Source organism: Oncorhynchus masou, chromosome 21 (genome assembly GCF_036934945.1).
Source record: "Oncorhynchus masou masou isolate Uvic2021 chromosome 21, UVic_Omas_1.1, whole genome shotgun sequence".
Classification (NCBI taxonomy): Eukaryota; Metazoa; Chordata; class Actinopteri; order Salmoniformes; family Salmonidae; genus Oncorhynchus; species Oncorhynchus masou.
This window is the reverse complement of record NC_088232.1, coordinates 55,657,074-55,674,479: the sequence shown is the minus strand read 5'-3', so window position 1 is coordinate 55,674,479 and position 17,406 is coordinate 55,657,074. Positions and strand designations below refer to the sequence as shown.

Sequence of the window (17,406 nt, the reverse complement as noted above, 5' to 3'; positions counted from 1 at the left end):
ATACTAGACAGTAAAGTCACTAGACAGTGATACTAGACAGTAAAGTCACTAGACAGTGATACTAGACAGTAAAATCACTAGACAGTGAGTACTAGACAGTAAATACTAGACAGTGATCACTAGACTAGACAGTAAAGTCACTAGACAGTGATACTAGACAGTAAAAGTCACTAGACAGTGATACTAGACAGTAAAGTCACTAGACAGTGTGACAGTAAATCACTAGACAGTAAAGTAAAGTCACTAGACAGTGATACTAGACAGTAGACAGTGATACTAGACAAAGTCACTAGACAGTGATACTAGACAGTAAAGTCACTAGACAGTGATACTAGACAGTAAAATCACTAGACAGTGATACTAGACAGTAAAATCACTAGACAGTGATACTAGACAGTAAAGTCACTAGACAGTCACTAGACATACTAGACAGTAAAGTCACTAGACAGTAGACAGTAAAATCACTAGACAGTACTAGAATCACTAGACAGTGATACTAGACAGTAAAGTCACTAGACAGTGATACTAGACAGTAAAGTCACTAGACAGTAAAATCACTAGACAGTAAAGTCACTAGACAGTAAAGTCACTAGACAGTAAAGTCACTAGACAGTAAAGTCACTAGACAGTGATACTAGACAGTAAAATCACTAGACAGTGATACTAGACAGTAAAGTCACTAGACAGTGATACTAGACAGTAAAATCACTAGACAGTGATACTAGACAGTAAAGTCACTAGACAGTGTAAATCACTAGACAGTAGACAGTAAAGTCACTAGACAGTGATACTAGACAGTAAAGTCACTAGACAGTGATACTAGACAGTAAAGTCACTAGACAGTGATATCACTAGACAGTGATACTAGACAGTAAAATCACTAGACAGTGATACTAGACAGTAAAGTCACTAGACAGTAAAGTACTAGACAGTAAATCACTAGACAGTGATACTAGACAGTAAAATCACTAGACAGTAAAATCACTAGACAGTAAAATCACTAGACAGTGATACTAGACAGTAAAATCACTAGACAGTGATACTAGACAGTAAAGTCACTAGACAGTGATACTAGACAGTAAAGTCACTAGACAGTAAAGTCACTAGACAGTAAAGTCACTAGACAGTAAAGTCACTAGACAGTACTAGACAGTAAATACTAGACAGTAAAGTCACTAGACAGTAAAGTCACTAGACAGTAAAGTCACTAGACAGTAAAGTCACTAGACAGTGATACTAGACAGTAAAGTCACTAGACAGTGATACTAGACAGTAAAGTCACTAGACAGTGATACTAGACAGTAAAGTCACTAGACAGTGATACTAGACAGTAAAATCACTAGACAGTGATACTAGACAGTAAAATCACTAGACAGTGATACTAGACAGTAAAATCACTAGACAGTGATACTAGACAGTAAAATCACTAGACAGTGATACTAGACAGTAAAGTCACTAGACAGTGATACTAGACAGTAAAGTCACTAGACAGACACAGTGATACTAGACAGTAAAGTCACTAGACAGTGATATAACTAGACAGTAAAGTCACTAGACAGTGATACTAGACAGTAAAGTCACTAGACAGTAGACAGATCACTAGACAGTGATACTAGACAGTAAAGTCACTAGACAGTGATACTAGACAGTAGACAGTAAAGTCACTAGACAGTAAATACTAGACAGTAAAGTCACTAGACAGTGATACTAGACAGTAAAGTCACTAGACAGTGATACTAGACAGTAAAATCACTAGACAGTGATACTAGACAGTAAAGTCACTAGACAGTGATACTAGACAGTAAAGTCACTAGACAGTGATAGACAGTAAAATCACTAGACAGTGGTACTAGACAGTAAAGTCACTAGACAGTAAAGTCACTAGACAGTGATACTAGACAGTAAAGTCACTAGACAGTAAAGTCACTAAACAGTGATACTAGACAGTAAAATCACTAGACAGTGATACTAGACAGTAAAATCACTAGACAGTGATACTAGACAGTAAAATCACTAGACAGTGATACTAGACAGTAAAGTCACTAGACAGTGATACTAGACAGTAAAGTCACTAGACAGTGATACTAGACAGTAAAGTCACTAGACAGTGATACTAGACAGTAAAATCACTAGACAGTAAAATCACTAGACAGTAAAGTCACTAGACAGTCACTAGACAGTAAAGTCACTAGACAGTGATACTAGACAGTAAAATCACTAGACAGTGGTACTAGACAGTAGACAGTAAAGTCACTAGACAGTAGACAGTAAAATCACTAGACAGTGATACTAGACAGTAAAGTCACTAGACAGTGATACTAGACAGTAAAGTCACTAGACAGTGATACTAGACAGTAAAATCACTAGACAGTGATACTAGTAAAGTCACTAGACAGTAAAATCACTAGACAGTATACTAGACAGTAAAGTCACTAGACAGTGGTACTAGACAGTAAAGTCACTAGACAGTGAAGTTACTAGACAGTAAAATCACTAGACAGTGGTACTAGACAGTAAAGTCACTAGACAGTGATACTAGACAGTAAAGTCACTAGACAGTAAAGTCACTAGACAGTAAAATCACTAGACAGTGATACTAGACAGTAAAATCACTAGACAGTGATACTAGACAGTAAAGTCACTAGACAGTGGTACTAGACAGTAAAGTCACTAGACAGTGATCACTAGACAGTAAAGTCACTAGACAGTGATACTAGACAGTAAAATCACTAGACAGTGGTACTAGACAGTAAAATCACTAGACAGTGGTACTAGACAGTAAAATCACTAGACAGTGGTACTAGACAGTAAAATCACTAGACAGTGGTACTAGACAGTAAAATCACTAGACAGTGGTACTAGACAGTAAAATCACTAGACAGTGGTACTAGACAGTAAAATCACTAGACAGTAGACAGTAAAGTCACTAGACAGTGATACTAGACAGTAAAATCACTAGACAGTGGATACTAGACAGTAAAATCACTAGACAGTAAAGTCACTAGACAGTAAAATCACTAGACAGTGGTACTAGACAGTAAAATCACTAGACAGTGGTACTAGACAGTAAAATCACTAGTAGACAAAATCACTAGACAGTGATACTAGTGGTCACTAGACAGTAAAATCACTAGACAGTGGTACTAGACAGTAAAATCACTAGACAGTGATACTAGACAGTAAAGTCACTAGACAGTGATACTAGACAGTAAAATCACTAGACAGTAAAATCTCTTTCATGTTCACATCCAGAAGAGCTGGCTTGTGGCAAACTTTAAACAACACTTTTTATGGATATCTTTAAGAAATGTCTTTCTTCTTGCCACTCTTCCATAAAGGCCAGATTTGTGCAATATACAACTGATTGTTGTCCTATGGACAGAGTCTCCCACCTCAGCTGTAGATCTCTGCAGTTCATCCAGAGTGATCATGGGCCTCTTGGCTGCATCTCTGATCAGTCTTCTCCTTGTATGAGCTGAAAGTTTAGAGGGACGGCCAGGTCTTGGTAGATTTGCAGCGGTCTGATACTCCTTCCATTTTAATATTATCACTTGCACAGTGCTCCTTGGGATGTTTAAAGCTTGGGAAATCTTTTTGTATCCAAATGCTGTTCCTCACAACAGTATCTCGGACCTGTCTGGAGTGTTCCTTGTTCTTCATGATGCTCTCTGCGCTTTTAACGGACCTCTGAGACTATCACAGTGCAGGTGCATTTATACGGAGACTTGATTACACACAGGTGGATTGTATTTATCATCATTAGTCATTTAGGTCAACATTGGCTCATTCAGAGATCCTCACTGAACTTCTGGAGAGAGTTTGCTGCACTGAAAGTAAAGGGGCTGAATAATTTTGCACGTCCAATATTTCAGTTTTTGATTTGTTAAAAAAGTTTGATATATCCAATAAATGTCGTTCCACTTCATGATTGTGTCCCACTTGTTGTTGATTCTTCACAAAAAAATACAGTTTTATATCTTTATGTTTGAAGCCTGAAATGTGGCAAAAGGTCGCAAAGTTCAAGGGGGCCGAATACTTTCGCAAGGCACTGTAGTCCAACATTTGTAGAACAACAAAAACAACATACATAACTCTAAATTAAGCATAGAGGAGGACCTATTTCTTTGTTAATTAACCACTCAACACAGAATAGCCGCTTGTGCGCACTTCCCCAAATCATTTGGAGAAAATAACTGTTCCATTTTATTCAGCTATGTTCAATTGTATTCCTCAAACTATAAAATAATATAAAATAATGCCACGGAATTCCAAGCAAATCTTGCCTGCTAAATGAACAAGTGTAGCCCACAGACATATGGCATAGCTAGATCACGGCCTAAGATAAGGACAACTCATTCTATTCTGTTCTTCTGAAAAAGACTCAATTTTCTTCATATCATGTTTCTTTAGACCTGTCTAAAATAAATAAAGGTTTAATTAGACTTTTTTAAATGTAGATGTTCCAAATGTCAGTGGCTTGTAGGCTATGTATGGAAGCCAGGAGGTGCACAATATGTTTATGTTAATTAACGGTCAATTACCATGAGACCGGCAATTATTTGGTTGACAATCACCGGCTGACAAAGTTTCATGACCTCCACAGCCCTATTTGTAGGTAAAAGCAACTGGCTCTCCCTAAGGGTTAGGATTAGGAATGGGAACAAAGGAGGTTTAGGGTAAGAAAGGCCTCAGGAATGGTTAGAGTTAGGTTTTTTTTTTCTGCAAAAAAACAGTATGGGTCTCTTGCGCCTCGCTGTGGCCATCTGTGAGTACTACATACCTCTGTCGCTACACTCGCTGGGCTCATAATCGGAGGTAGCAACTGCTTCAGATCTACAAATCACTATAAACTGCCTAGCAATGCGCTAGATAGACCCACTCAGTGTACTGCAGCAGCATACTCTCAACTCGATGTCTATATGAAGGAAGAGATGTCTATGCATATCAAATTACACAGCAGCCATGTAGAAACAAAAAAATCGTTAAAAAATAAAGGTAGTTTATTTGCTAAAAAAAAATATTATTGCGGTTTAAATTGGCCACGTCTTAAAAAAGAAGACAAGGACTTGCGTTTCGATAAGATTTTATTCCCTTTTCTGGAAATATTGTTAACCATGACCAGAAAATGTTTAACATTTGATGGATAGGGCAGAACATGCAAGGAATTCGGCACCTGGGCAATAACTCCATTGGCCGTTTTTACTCCTTTTAAACAACGCACCTTTTTGTACACCTTTGGCAAAGGGTTATGTCTACAAAACGTAGTCCACTCTGTTCCTAACAGATTCTAGTTTTGGAAACAAAAAACTATATTGAGATCAAATGTTTCACCGATGAGAAAATTAGCAGAATGTTGGCCAAAATCCATCTCGTTCCATCTTCTCTCACGGCCGGCCACTGTGCTTCCTCTCACTACCATATTTGGTAGAGAGCGGAAACGCCAACCGGACGCTTCACATTTAAACATCTGGTGAAATATCTCTCATTGTTCTATCTGTGGTTTCACCAAGTGGCTGTGTTAATGTCACGTTACTTGAGGTTAACCCACAAGGTTTACGCTAGTAAATGTCATTGCTACCAACAGCGAAGCTAGCATTCAATGGGTTGGGGAAAGACTGTTCATAAATCGAGTTGGTGCACCGCGCTCAAGAACTGCCAGGGTGAAAAATGCCCTAAAATAAGTATTGTTTTCCGATTTTACTTCAAAATTACGGCAAACAACTAGGACAGAAGGTAATAGTGGACTCCATGTGCGGATGCAATATATTGATTTACATCAGAAAAAAAAGTGTTGTTTAAAAATGCCGATTATTTATTTCACAAGAAAGACCTGTCCTTAATCGTTACTCTAAATGGCTAACTGTGTTTAGTGACCTTAAGAAACTGCTAATTACATTCCCTTGCCTAAAAACATACAAGTTGTCACTATCACTTCAACAAATAGTACATTTCTCGCTTGTGTTTGTCCGCAGTGGAGCGTGAGCTCCCTGAATGATTGCAGCAGGGCCAATCATATCTGACGAGGAGCCCCAGGTGGGCGGGTCTTTGTGGTAGGCGCTGTCGACAATATGGCGGATGACGGAGACAGGTCGACTGGAGCTGTTGATACTAGTGGCGGACCGGGGACTTCAGAGGAGTCTGACGGGTTCAGTCTGGGCGGGATGTTGTTAAATTTAAGTATTTTAGTTGTAGTGGTTACGATCTGCTATGTTATTTATCGGCGATGGGGTAAACGGATTGGTGCTGACGCGGCCCAGGGAAGCGAGGCCTCGTCTCTGCCGAAGATGAGAAGACGTGATTTCACTTTGGAGCAACTTGGGGAATACGATGGACTGCAAAACCCCCGGATCATGATGGCAGTCAATATGAAAGTATTCGATGTTACCACCGGCAAAACGTTTTATGGCCGAGGTAAGGATCCGTTAATGGTAAATAACACACTGGATGATATCGGTTGTTTGGGCGCAATAGTTAGCCTCGACTAGCTTGGTAAAGTTAGCCGGATAACTAACTCCATTAGCAGCTAGCCACACAAGCAGTTATTGTAGTGTTTTCATTTAGCACGTTAGCCAACTAATTTAGCTAGTTAGTCTGGCACTTTGCAATGTTAGCTAACAAGCCATTGCAATGCTAACGTTAGTTTATTCTAGGTTGTAGTTAGACACGTGTGCATGTTTACTGTACTAATTTACGTAGGTTGGCTACAAAAACAACGCATGTTAACTAGGTAACGTTACATCACTCAAAGTACTACTGAAATGTCCACACAAACTGCATCAGGTTGTTTTAAAAAACTATGGACCTACCCACTAGCTAACGTTAGCTAGATGGTGATTTAATGTAACTAGCTAGCCCAAGTAAACTAGATAATTTAACGTTAACATTTGCGTAACTTGTTGTTACATAGGTAACGTACAAATGCAGATTAACTCTTTAGCTAAACAGACTGATTAGCTTTTGCTTAAGCCGTGACCAAGAGTAACGTTAGTTAATTAACCTGAGCTATCTAGCTAGTTATTCCCAAAAGCGTGTCGAAACCGAGCCCCTGTGTGAGTTGTTAATCGACTCCCAATTCTGGGTGTCAAAGCTTGGAATCGACTCCTAAGATTCAGTATTTTTGCAAAAGAGGAAACCGTAGTCTACTTCGAAAAGCGAGAGAGACGGGAGGGGCATGTCGGCCACCAGGCAGACTGTCATAACCGGTCATCAAAAGTGGCTCCCGTTTTGCGCAGCGGTCTAAAGGCACTGCATCTCAGTGCTAGAGGCCTCACTGTAGACCCTGGTTCGATCCCGGGCTGTGTCACAACCGGCCGTGATCGGGAGTCCTATAGGGCGGCGTACAATTGGCGCAGCTTTGTCCGGGTTAGGGGAGGCCTGTTAGGCCGTCATTGTAATTAAGAATTTGTTCTTAATGTTCTTAACTGACTTGCCTTTTTAAACAAAAAAAGATATAGGGTATTGCAATGCTGAATTTTGCAATTTCTTGGCTTGCAATGACTTGTGCAAGTTCACTAAAGTAGGGGCTATCAATGAGTAGGCTGAGCTATTCTACACGCAACAGTCGGAATACCAAACTAGTGTTTGCCATGGTGAAGAGAGAGTGGAGCAGGTGACGGAGAGACAGTCAGAACCGTGCAGGTGAGGGAGAGACAGTCAGAACCGTGCAGGTGAGGGAGAGACAGTCAGAACCGTGCAGGTGAGGGAGAGACAGTCAGAACCGTGCAGGTGAGGGAGAGACAGTCAGAACCGTGCGTATAAGCTATATCTTGGTAATCTAGCAATGCCTCGTAAACTCATAGCCTAATATATACTTTAATATACTATCAATGAGTGTGGTTAAGCAATTCTTCATAGTGCCAGTGAATTGAAGTTGAACGTCACCAAATACATTAGTTTAATTGGGCCTAAATGCTGCGATAAAGTATTGCATAAAGCTTATTTAATGAAACCCTGGCTGTCTGTTGGTGTCCGAGGTCAAGGCTCTCCAACCCTGTTCCTGAAAAGCTACCTTCCTGTAGGTTTTCATGACAACCCCCGTTGTAACTAACCTGATTCGGTTTATCAACCAGGAAATTATTTAGTGTTGGAGTGTGAACCTACAGGATTGCGACGCTACAAAAACAGGGTTGGAGAGCCCTGTCCTAGGCAATAGATCACAAAGCAGCATACCGCTAAACTTTTGGGAAATGGCAAGTTCACTTTCTCATCTATAAACAGTCAAGTGCAAATACTGTTCAGCTGCTCAAATAGATTGAGGGGCATTGTTATTAGGAAGTACATCTATGGATGGTCGCTAAAATATGATTATGATCACACTTTTAAAAATATTATGGGGAGACCTATACAGTACATTTGGCAGCCAAGCACGAGTTGTCAGTGTAGCGTATTATTGTCTAGACATGAGGTATACAATAAAAACATCCAGGCTTCCGTCACAAGTCAATTTAATTACAGAGGGCAGTTTAGTTTTTCTGATCATGTATGAATCGTCCTCTGGAATAACGCACATGCTTGTATAATAATTACAAAACCAACGTCAAGTAATACCTGTCTGAACAGGGCTGTAACATGGCAAAGAATAGGCTTATCAGCGTAGGGTGCTGCATCATCCCATGGCATCTGTCAAGGCTGCACACAGCAGAAATATCACTGAAATATTCTAGTTCCTACACATGACCTTCTATATTCAAACAAAATAGCCCTCTCATAGGCAGATGGACAGTATCATTCTCATGTCAGTCCTTTAAAATGCAGATGTCGTCTTCCTAGTAGGACTCCGTAGCAATGAGGTAGGACTCCGTAGCAATGAGGTAGGACTCCGTAGCAATGAGGTAGGACTCCGTAGCAATGAGGTAGGACTCCGTAGCAATGAGGTAGGACTCCGTAGCAATGAGGTAGGACTCCGTAGCAATGAGGTAGGACTCCGTAGCAATGAGGTAGGACTCCGTAGCAATGAGGTAGTCAATTTAGCAAGCTGGCTAAATTATCCTACTGATATCTATCATTAGCTAACTGTTTTGAGATCACATCACGTTAGCTAGTAACGTTGTAGGTTGACCAACCAGCCATATTCTGAGGATTAATGCTATGCTAACTAGGGCTGAACCCATTTAGTCGACTGGTCAATAGGCTGTTGGTCGACCGGGATTTCTTTAATCGAGCGGTAGCAAAAACATGAATATCATGGTGTATAAAACACCTGTCTGATTCACGCCGGCCTGAGTGGACTGATCCGTTGTGGAGGCCATTGGGATGGCCCAGTCCATCACTCTAAGATGTGTGCTTCTGAAATTGCATATGGTTATATATGGTTATATTATGTAAGAACAATGGTGCAACACTAATAAAAATGATTTTATAACATGCACATTGGATAGTGGTCGCTGTCCGTGGTTCTGAAACACATCAGTGTGGTTTTAAATTGGCGCCTTTTCCAAGACCAAGTTGCGATTGGCATAATGGCGTTGAGAACAATGGCGGCAGCAGCAGAGGGAGGAGATGAGGAAACAGCCCTTGACTTATTTTCTAAGAAAAGTGAGGAGAGTGGAAACTCCAACTTAATTATGTCTATAATCAATAGCCTAACTGTTAATGTGCCGGGCTTTACGACTCATCCATATGCTGTATATGTACAGAAATGAGACAGATCCTGCTTCTGTTGCCTGTTTGGTTGATAGTCTACTGATTCTGTGAGCACCAATTCTCATGCAACAATTTCACAAATGAGTCTGTTTTTAATCTTTGCTGTAATAAAGGCTTTACACTTTCTTCTTTAGACCAGCCTCTGGTATTATTTATCATTAATTGTTCACATTAGTGACGCACCGATGTGACATTTTTGGCCGATATCCAATATTTTCCTTGCCCAAAAAAACGATACCGATATAAAAATGTTTTGCGGCCTTTTAAGCACCCTAATACTTACAAGGATTCCTAAAATCATTGCTAAGAATGCAGTTTTTACTGGTCATTGTTTTCAGGCTGGGTGTATTGGTGCTAGCTAGGTACCTAGCCAACGCTAGCTACCCCAGAAGTTGCGGTCAAACAAATGATGCTTTATTACCCACACGGTATTGTAAACACATCGCACGTGTCCGGTGTTTGCTGACTTTTTTTGTACAGCTCCTTATTGTTATCATTGGTAGGCTTAGTATAGCAGACTTGTATAACCACCACCAAGCTTTAGGGCTAAGAGCGCATCCTGTTTAGTCTTAATACCGTAACTTACTTGGGCCCAAATTTCAGTACTTGCAGTGCATTCGGAAAGTTTTCAGACCTCTTGACTCTTTCCATATTTTGTTATGTTACAGCTTTATTCTAAAATTGATCAAATAAAAAAAGAATCCTCAATCTACCCACAATACCCCATAATGACATCACAATACCCCCATAATGATGAAGCAAAAACAGGTACTTCTTTTTATTGCAAATGTTCAGTACCAGTAAAGTTTGGATACCAACTCATTCAAGGGTTTTTCTTTATTTTTACTATTTTATACATTATATAATAATAGAAGACAACTATGAAATAACACATTGCATCGTGTAGTAACCAAAAGATATTTTAGATTCTTCAAAGTAGCCACCCTTTGCCTTGTTGACAGCTTTGCACACGCTTGGCATTCTCTCAACCAGCTTCACCTGCAATGCTTTTCCAACAGTTTTGAAGGAGTTCCCACATATGCTGAGCACTTGTTGGATGCTTTTCCTTCACTCTGAGGTCCATCTCATCCCAAACCATCTCAATTGGGTTGAGGTCGGGTGATTGTGGAGGCTAGGTCATCTGATGCAGCACTCCATCACTCTCCTTGGTAAAATGGCCCTTACACTGACTGGAGGTGTGTTTTGGGTCATAAACTTGTTGAAAAACAAATGATAGTCCCACTAAGGGCAAACCAGATGGGATGGCGTATCGCTGCAGAATGTTGTGGTAGCCATGCTGGTTAAATGTACCTTTTTAATTATAAATAAATCACTGACAATGTCACCAGTAAAGCACCACCACACCTCAATGTGTCACGGTGGGAACCACACATGCGGAGATCATTCGTTCACCTACTCTGTGTCTCACGAAGACACACATCGGACCAAAGGACAGATTTCCACCGATCTAATGTCCATTGCTCGTGTTTCTTGGCCCAGTCTATTCTTCTTATTGGGGTCCTTTAGTAGTGGTTTCTTTGCAGCAATTTGACCACGAAGGCCTGATTCACACAGTCTCCTCTGAACAGTTGAGGTGTCTGCTACTTGAACTCTGAAGCATTTATTTGGGCTGCAATCTGAGGTGCCTTTAACTCTAATGAATTTATCCTCTGCAGCAGAGGTAACTCTGGGTCTTCCTTTCCTGTGGCGGTCCTCATGAGAGCCAGTTTCATCATAGCGCTTGATGGTTTTTACGACTGCACTTGACATTTTCCGTATTGACTGACCTTCATGTCTTAAAGTAATGATGGACGGTCGTTTCTCTTTGCTTACTTGAGCTGTTCTTGCCATAATATGGACTTGGTCTTTTACCAAATCGGGGTGGTATACAGAAGATAGCGCTACCTTGTCACAACACAACTGATTGGCTCAAATGCTTTAAGAAGGAAAGAAATTAAACAATTTAACTTTTAGCAAGGCACACCTGTTAATTGAAATGCATTCCACGAAGCTGGTTGAGAGAATGCCAAGAATGTGCAAAGCTGTCAAGGCAAAGGGTGGCTACTTTTGAAGAATATAAAATATATTTTGTTTAGGACTTTTCTGGTTACTTCTATGATTGCATATGTGTTATTTCATAGATTTGATGTCTTCACTATTATTCTACAATGTAGAAAATAGTAAAAATAAAGAACCCCTTTAATGAGTAGATGTCAATGTTTTACTAGTACTGTATTAGGGATGAAACGGTTACCGGTTTCACGATAAACCCCGGTAAAATTCCCAGCGGTTAGTATTACTGTTTCAAATGTTCAAATGTTTAAATTAAAACCGTGTTTGAAAAACTCCCGGTAAATACTGTCCAGCATCAACCACAGTCAGCAACAGTCTGACGCAGTCTCAACATGGCTTTTGTTTTGTGTGAAAACATGGAGGAAGGCAGTGACAGCGCTTGGGAAATTTTTCAGCCTTCTAAGAGGACTACATCTGATGTGTGATTGTATTTTGGGTTTTACAAGAGTGCTTAGGGAAACTTAATTGAAGATGGTCACCCTGTCTGCAGAACATGCAAAAAAATAAATATATATTCTCTGCGAAAGGGGGCAACACGTCAAATCTCTTGAGTCATTTTTGTGACCATCATCCACTACTTTATAGCGAATGCAAAGCAAGTTCATGGGGGAAAATGTCATGGTTTGTCTGTCTAACTTACTAATAGCGTGTCAATGTAAACTGAAGCTTTCAGTGGAACCCAGTCTTGTAAAAACACAACACGTTCTGCTGCTGTATGTGTCATGTGTCTGCAGACTCTATTCGCCCATTACACACGATAACACGTTATGTAGTTTAATCACCCAACCATTTTGTTGGTTTAAAATCCATAAAAGTGTTCCAACAGGAGAAACACTAGACTCCCGTACCTACCTAACACTATATACTCCCGTACCAGACTCCCGTACCTACCTAACACTATATACTCCTATACAAGACTCCTGTATATGTAAATTGTTGGGCTCATTGCAATTACTCACGGTCTTCTTTAACACTCACTTTGCTATGAGACTCTAAATTGAGCTCCAGTGCATCCTGTTTCCATTGATCATCCTTGAGATGTTTCTACAACTTGATTGGAGTCCACCTGTGGTAAATTCAATCGATTGCACTTGACTTGGAAAGGCACACACCTGTCTATATAAGGTTCCACAGTTGACAGTGCATGTCAGAGCAAAAACCAAACTATGAGGTCGAAGGAATTCTCCATAGAGCTCAGAGACAGGATCGTGCAGCATTGACGGTCCCCAGTGGCCTCCATCATTCTTAAATGGAAGAAGTTTGGAACCACCAAGACTCTTCCTAGAGCTGACCGCCCGGCCAAACTGAGCAATCGGGAGAAGGGCCTTGGTCAGAGAGGTGACCAAGAACCCGATGGTCACTCTGACAGAGCTCCAGAGTTCCTCTGTGGAGATGGTTGTCCTTCTGGAAGGTTCTCCCATCTCTGCAGCACTCCACCAATCAGGCCTTTATGGTAGAGTGGCCAGATGGAAGCCACTCCTCAGTTAAAGGCATATGACAGCCCGCTTGGAGTTTGCCAAAGGGCACCTGAAGGACTCAGACCATGAGATTCAAGGTTCGGTGAAGCATGGTGGTGGCAGTATCATGCCTGCTAGGATTTTTTTCAGCTGCACAGACTGGGAGACTCATCAGGATCGAGAGAAAGATGAACAGAAAGTACAGAGATCCTTGATGATCACCCTAGTCTAAGGTCCTAAGCAGGTTAAGGTTCACCTTCCAACAGGACAACACAGCCAAGACCACGCAGGAGTGGCTTCGAGACAAGTCTCAATGTCCTTGAGTGCCCCAGCCAGAGCCCAGACTTGAACCCAATCGAACATCTCTGGAGAGACCTGAAAATAGCTGTGCAGCAACACTCCCCAGCCAACCTGACAGCGCTTGAGAGGATCTGCAGAGAAGCATGGGAGAAACTACCCAAATACAGGTGTGACGGGCTTATAGCGTCATACCCAAGAAGACTCGAGGCTGTAAAGGCTGCCAAAAGTGCATCAAAGTATTGCGTAAAGGGTCTGAATACTTAATCAGACAGTTTTTTTGCTGTCTGATTTATTGGGTATTGTGTGTAGATTCAGCAGGGGGTTCATCCGTTTCAGATTAAGGCTGTAATGTAACAATGTGGAAAAAGGGAAAGGGGTCTGAATACTTTCCCAATGCACTGCATATTAATTTATTTTGTATTTTCTTTGTTAGACATAAGACAGTAACACCAGGAAATCAGCTCCAAGTGATTTTAATTTTGGAACTCTGTAACCAAGTATTTCCATGTGATTGTATGCAAATGTTAGCAAGGTTTGAAATTAATACAATCAAATATCTGGTCTACAAAGTATTTGGAATTATGTTCGGCCCCCCCCCGACCTTCTGCGCAAGAAATCATTCCGCGTCTGGATCTAGTTGAGGATCCCTGCTACGGGCGGTCACGGTAGTTGAGGATCCCTGCTACGGACGGTCCCGGTAGTTGAGGATCCCTGCTACGGACGGTCCCGGTAGTTGAGGACGGTCCCGGTAGTTGAGGATCCCTGCTACGGACGGTCCCGGTAGTTGAGGATCCCTGCCACGGACGGTCCCGGTAGTTGAGGATCCCTGCCACGGACGGTCCCGGTAGTTGAGGATCCCTGCTACGGACGGTCCCGGTAGTTGAGGAACCCTGCTACGGACGGTCCCGGTAGTTGAGGATCACTGAGGATCACTGAGGAACCCACGGACGGTCCCGGTAGTTGAGATCCTGCCAGGAGTTGAGGATCCCTGCCACGGACGGTCCCGGTAGTTGAGGATCCCTGCCACGGACGGTCCCGGTAGTTGAGGATCCCTGCTACGGACGGTCCCGGTAGTTGAGGATCACTGCCACGGACGGTCCCGGTAGTTGAGGATCACTGCCACGGACGGTCCCGGTAGTTGAGGTCCACGGACGGTCCCGGTAGTTGAGGATCCCTGCCACGGACGGTCCCGGTAGTTGAGGATCCCTGCTACGGACGGTCCCGGTAGTTGAGGATCACTGCCACGGACGGTCCCGGTAGTTGAGGATCACTGCCACGGACGGTCCCGGTAGTTGAGGATCCCTGCCACGGACGGTCCCGGTAGTTGAGGATCCCTGCCACGGACGGTCCCGGTAGTTGAGGTCCCGGACGGTCCCGGTAGTTGAGGATCACTGCCACGGACGGTCCCGGTAGTTGAGGATCCCTGCCACGGACGGTCCCGGTAGTTGAGGATCACTGCCACGGACGGTCCCGGTAGTTGAGGATCCCTGCCACGGACGGTCCCGGTAGTTGAGGATCACCCGGACGGTCCTGGTAGTTGAGGATCACGGACGGTCCCGGTAGTTGAGGATCCCTGAGGACGGTCCCCCTGCCACGGACGGTCCCGGTAGTTGAGGATCCCTGACGGACGGTCCCGGTAGTTGAGGATCCCTGCCACGGACGGTCCCGGTAGTTGAGGATCCCTGCCCGGACGGTCCCGGTAGTTGAGGATCCCTGCCACGGACGGTCCCGGTAGTTGAGGATCCTGCCACGGACGGTCCCGGTAGTTGAGGAACCCTGCCACGGACGGTCCCGGTAGTTGAGGATCACTGCCACGGACGGTCCCGGTAGTTGAGGAACCCTGCTACGGACGGTCCCGGTAGTTGAGGATCCCTGCCACGGACGGTCCCGGTAGTTGAGGATCCCTGCCACGGACGGTCCTTATAGAACTGATCCGTAGTTAAATTCAGTAGGTATATATTCTGTTTAATATACTGTCTCTCTCCCTACAGACGGTCCTTATGGTATCTTTGCGGGCCGGGATGCATCGAGGGGTCTGGCCACATTCTGTTTGGAGAAAGATGCCTTGAGGGAGGAGTATGATGACCTGTCAGACCTCAACGCTGTTCAGATGGAGTCAGTCAGAGAGTGGGAGAGGCAGTTCATGGGTAAGCTGTAACAATATGTAGGATACAGGGCCTAAAACACCTGCCAGATGCGGGTAGATTTTGTCGTTGGTGGCTAAGAATGTCTAATTCACCAGCCACGTTGGCGGCTATGAATGTCTTAATTCACCAGCCATGGCAGGTAGTCACACTCAGGTCTTTACAGTGTGAGCATTTTTATAAAAAATAAAGTATGGGCACGTGTGCCAGTTGTGAGTTCTAGTAGAATAAATGCTGCAGTGGCTGTTTTCAAAGTATTTCTGTCATTTTGTTTCATGCTGGTAATGGACAGAAAGCTATAATGTTAGGATTCAGATATCTCACCTAGCGCTACAAAGCTGGGGGGCTGTGTGCACGTAAGAAAGTGCTGCTGAAACACTTTAGAAGGAATGTCCACAGGCATAACATTTTGTCTAATTTACTCGAATGTCTACCAAAGTGAGACTTTGTCCTTGTGTGTTTTGGCTATTTAAACATTGTTTTGTTCACAAGCTTGGTTGCTTTTCAATGTTGGTTTTTATCTATTGCTAGCAAAGAGACATCTGCGTCTAGTGAGATTCTCACAGGCACATGTGACAGAAATTGCCGTGTTACCAAGGTAACCTTAAAGGGCAAGCTGAATGTTTTTGTCTGATATTTTGATTAAAAGACTCAGGTCAGGGTATTACATTAAATTGAGCAATATAGCACATTACTTTGTTTTAGGCCCTGGTAGGATATATGTTGGTGCTCGATTAGGGTGCAATATGGTTTGATTTGACCCTTGTGATCTCTCATTTCAGAAAAATATGATTATGTTGGTCGACTGTTAAAGCCCGGGGATGAGCCGTCAGAATACACGGATGAAGAGGACATCAAGGACCACCTGAAACATGACTGAACTGTTGCCCTGTTCTGTTCACACCACCAACCAAAGCCTTGACCCAAACAGCTGACAGCACCTGTCCCCCCCACACCCTTCCTCTTCCCTCTCAAGCCCCCCCTCCTCCTCTTCTTCCCTCTCAACCCCCCTCCTCCTCTTCCCTCTCAAGCCCCCCCCTCCTCTTCGTCCCTCTCAAGCTCCCCCTCCTCCTCTTCTTCCCTCTCAAGACTCCCCTTCTCCTCTTCTTCCCTCTCAAGCCCCCCTTCTCCTCTTCTTCCCTCTCAAGCCCCCCTTCTCCTCTTCTTCCCTCTCAAGCCCCCCTTCTCCTCTTCTTCCCTCTCAAGCCCCCCTTCTCCTCTTCTTCCCTCTCAAGCCCCCCTTCTCCTCTTCTTCCCTCTCAAGCCCCCTTCCTCTTCTTCTTCCCTCTCAAGCCCCCCTCCTCTCCTCTTCTTCCCTCTCAAGCCCCCCTTCCTCCTCTTCTTCCCTCTCAAGCCCCCCCTCCTCCTCTTCTTCCCTCTCAAGCCCCCCTCCTCTTCTTCTTCCCTCTCAAGCCCCCCTTCCTCCTCTTCTTCCCTCTCAAGCACCCCCCCTCCTCCTCTTCTTCCCTCTCAAGCACCCCCTCCTCCTCTTCTTCCCTCTCAAGCACCCTCTTCTTCCCTCTCAAGCACCCCTCCTCCTCCTCCTCTTCTTCCCTCAAGCACCCACTCATCTTCCCCTCAAGCACCCACTCTTCTTCCCTCTCAAGCACCCACTCATCTTCCCTCTCAAGCACCCACTCTTCTTCCCTCTCAAGCACCCACTCCTCTTCTTCCCTCTCAAGCCCCCTCCTCCTCTTCTTCCCTCTCAAGCCCCCCTCCTCCTTCTTCCCTCTCAAGCCCCCCCCCTCTTCTTCCCTCTCAAGCCCCCCCCTCCTCTTCTTCCCTCTCAA

General features: G+C 43.5%; 1 protein-coding gene across 1 annotated transcript; it reads left to right on the top strand.

The window, feature by feature from the left end:
- The first annotated feature begins 5,921 nt into the window (after positions 1 to 5,921).
- Positions 5,922 to 16,802, top strand: LOC135508553 (membrane-associated progesterone receptor component 2-like). Its single transcript, XM_064928822.1, has 3 exons — positions 5,922 to 6,411; positions 15,464 to 15,619; positions 16,399 to 16,802. The coding sequence occupies exons 1-3, from the start codon at positions 6,069 to 6,071 to the stop codon at positions 16,494 to 16,496; spliced, it is 597 nt and encodes a 198-aa protein (XP_064784894.1). The 5' UTR covers positions 5,922 to 6,068; the 3' UTR covers positions 16,497 to 16,802.
- The last annotated feature ends 604 nt before the right edge of the window (positions 16,803 to 17,406 follow it).

Coding starts and splice junctions, on each gene's coding strand:
- LOC135508553 (XM_064928822.1), top strand. CDS start 6,069: ATGGCGGATGACGGAGACAGGTCGACTGGAGCTGTTGATACTAGTGGC. Junction 6,412..15,463: donor CAAAACGTTTTATGGCCGAG/GTAAGGATCCGT, acceptor CTCTCCCTACAG/ACGGTCCTTATGGTATCTTT. Junction 15,620..16,398: donor GTGGGAGAGGCAGTTCATGG/GTAAGCTGTAAC, acceptor CTCTCATTTCAG/AAAAATATGATTATGTTGGT.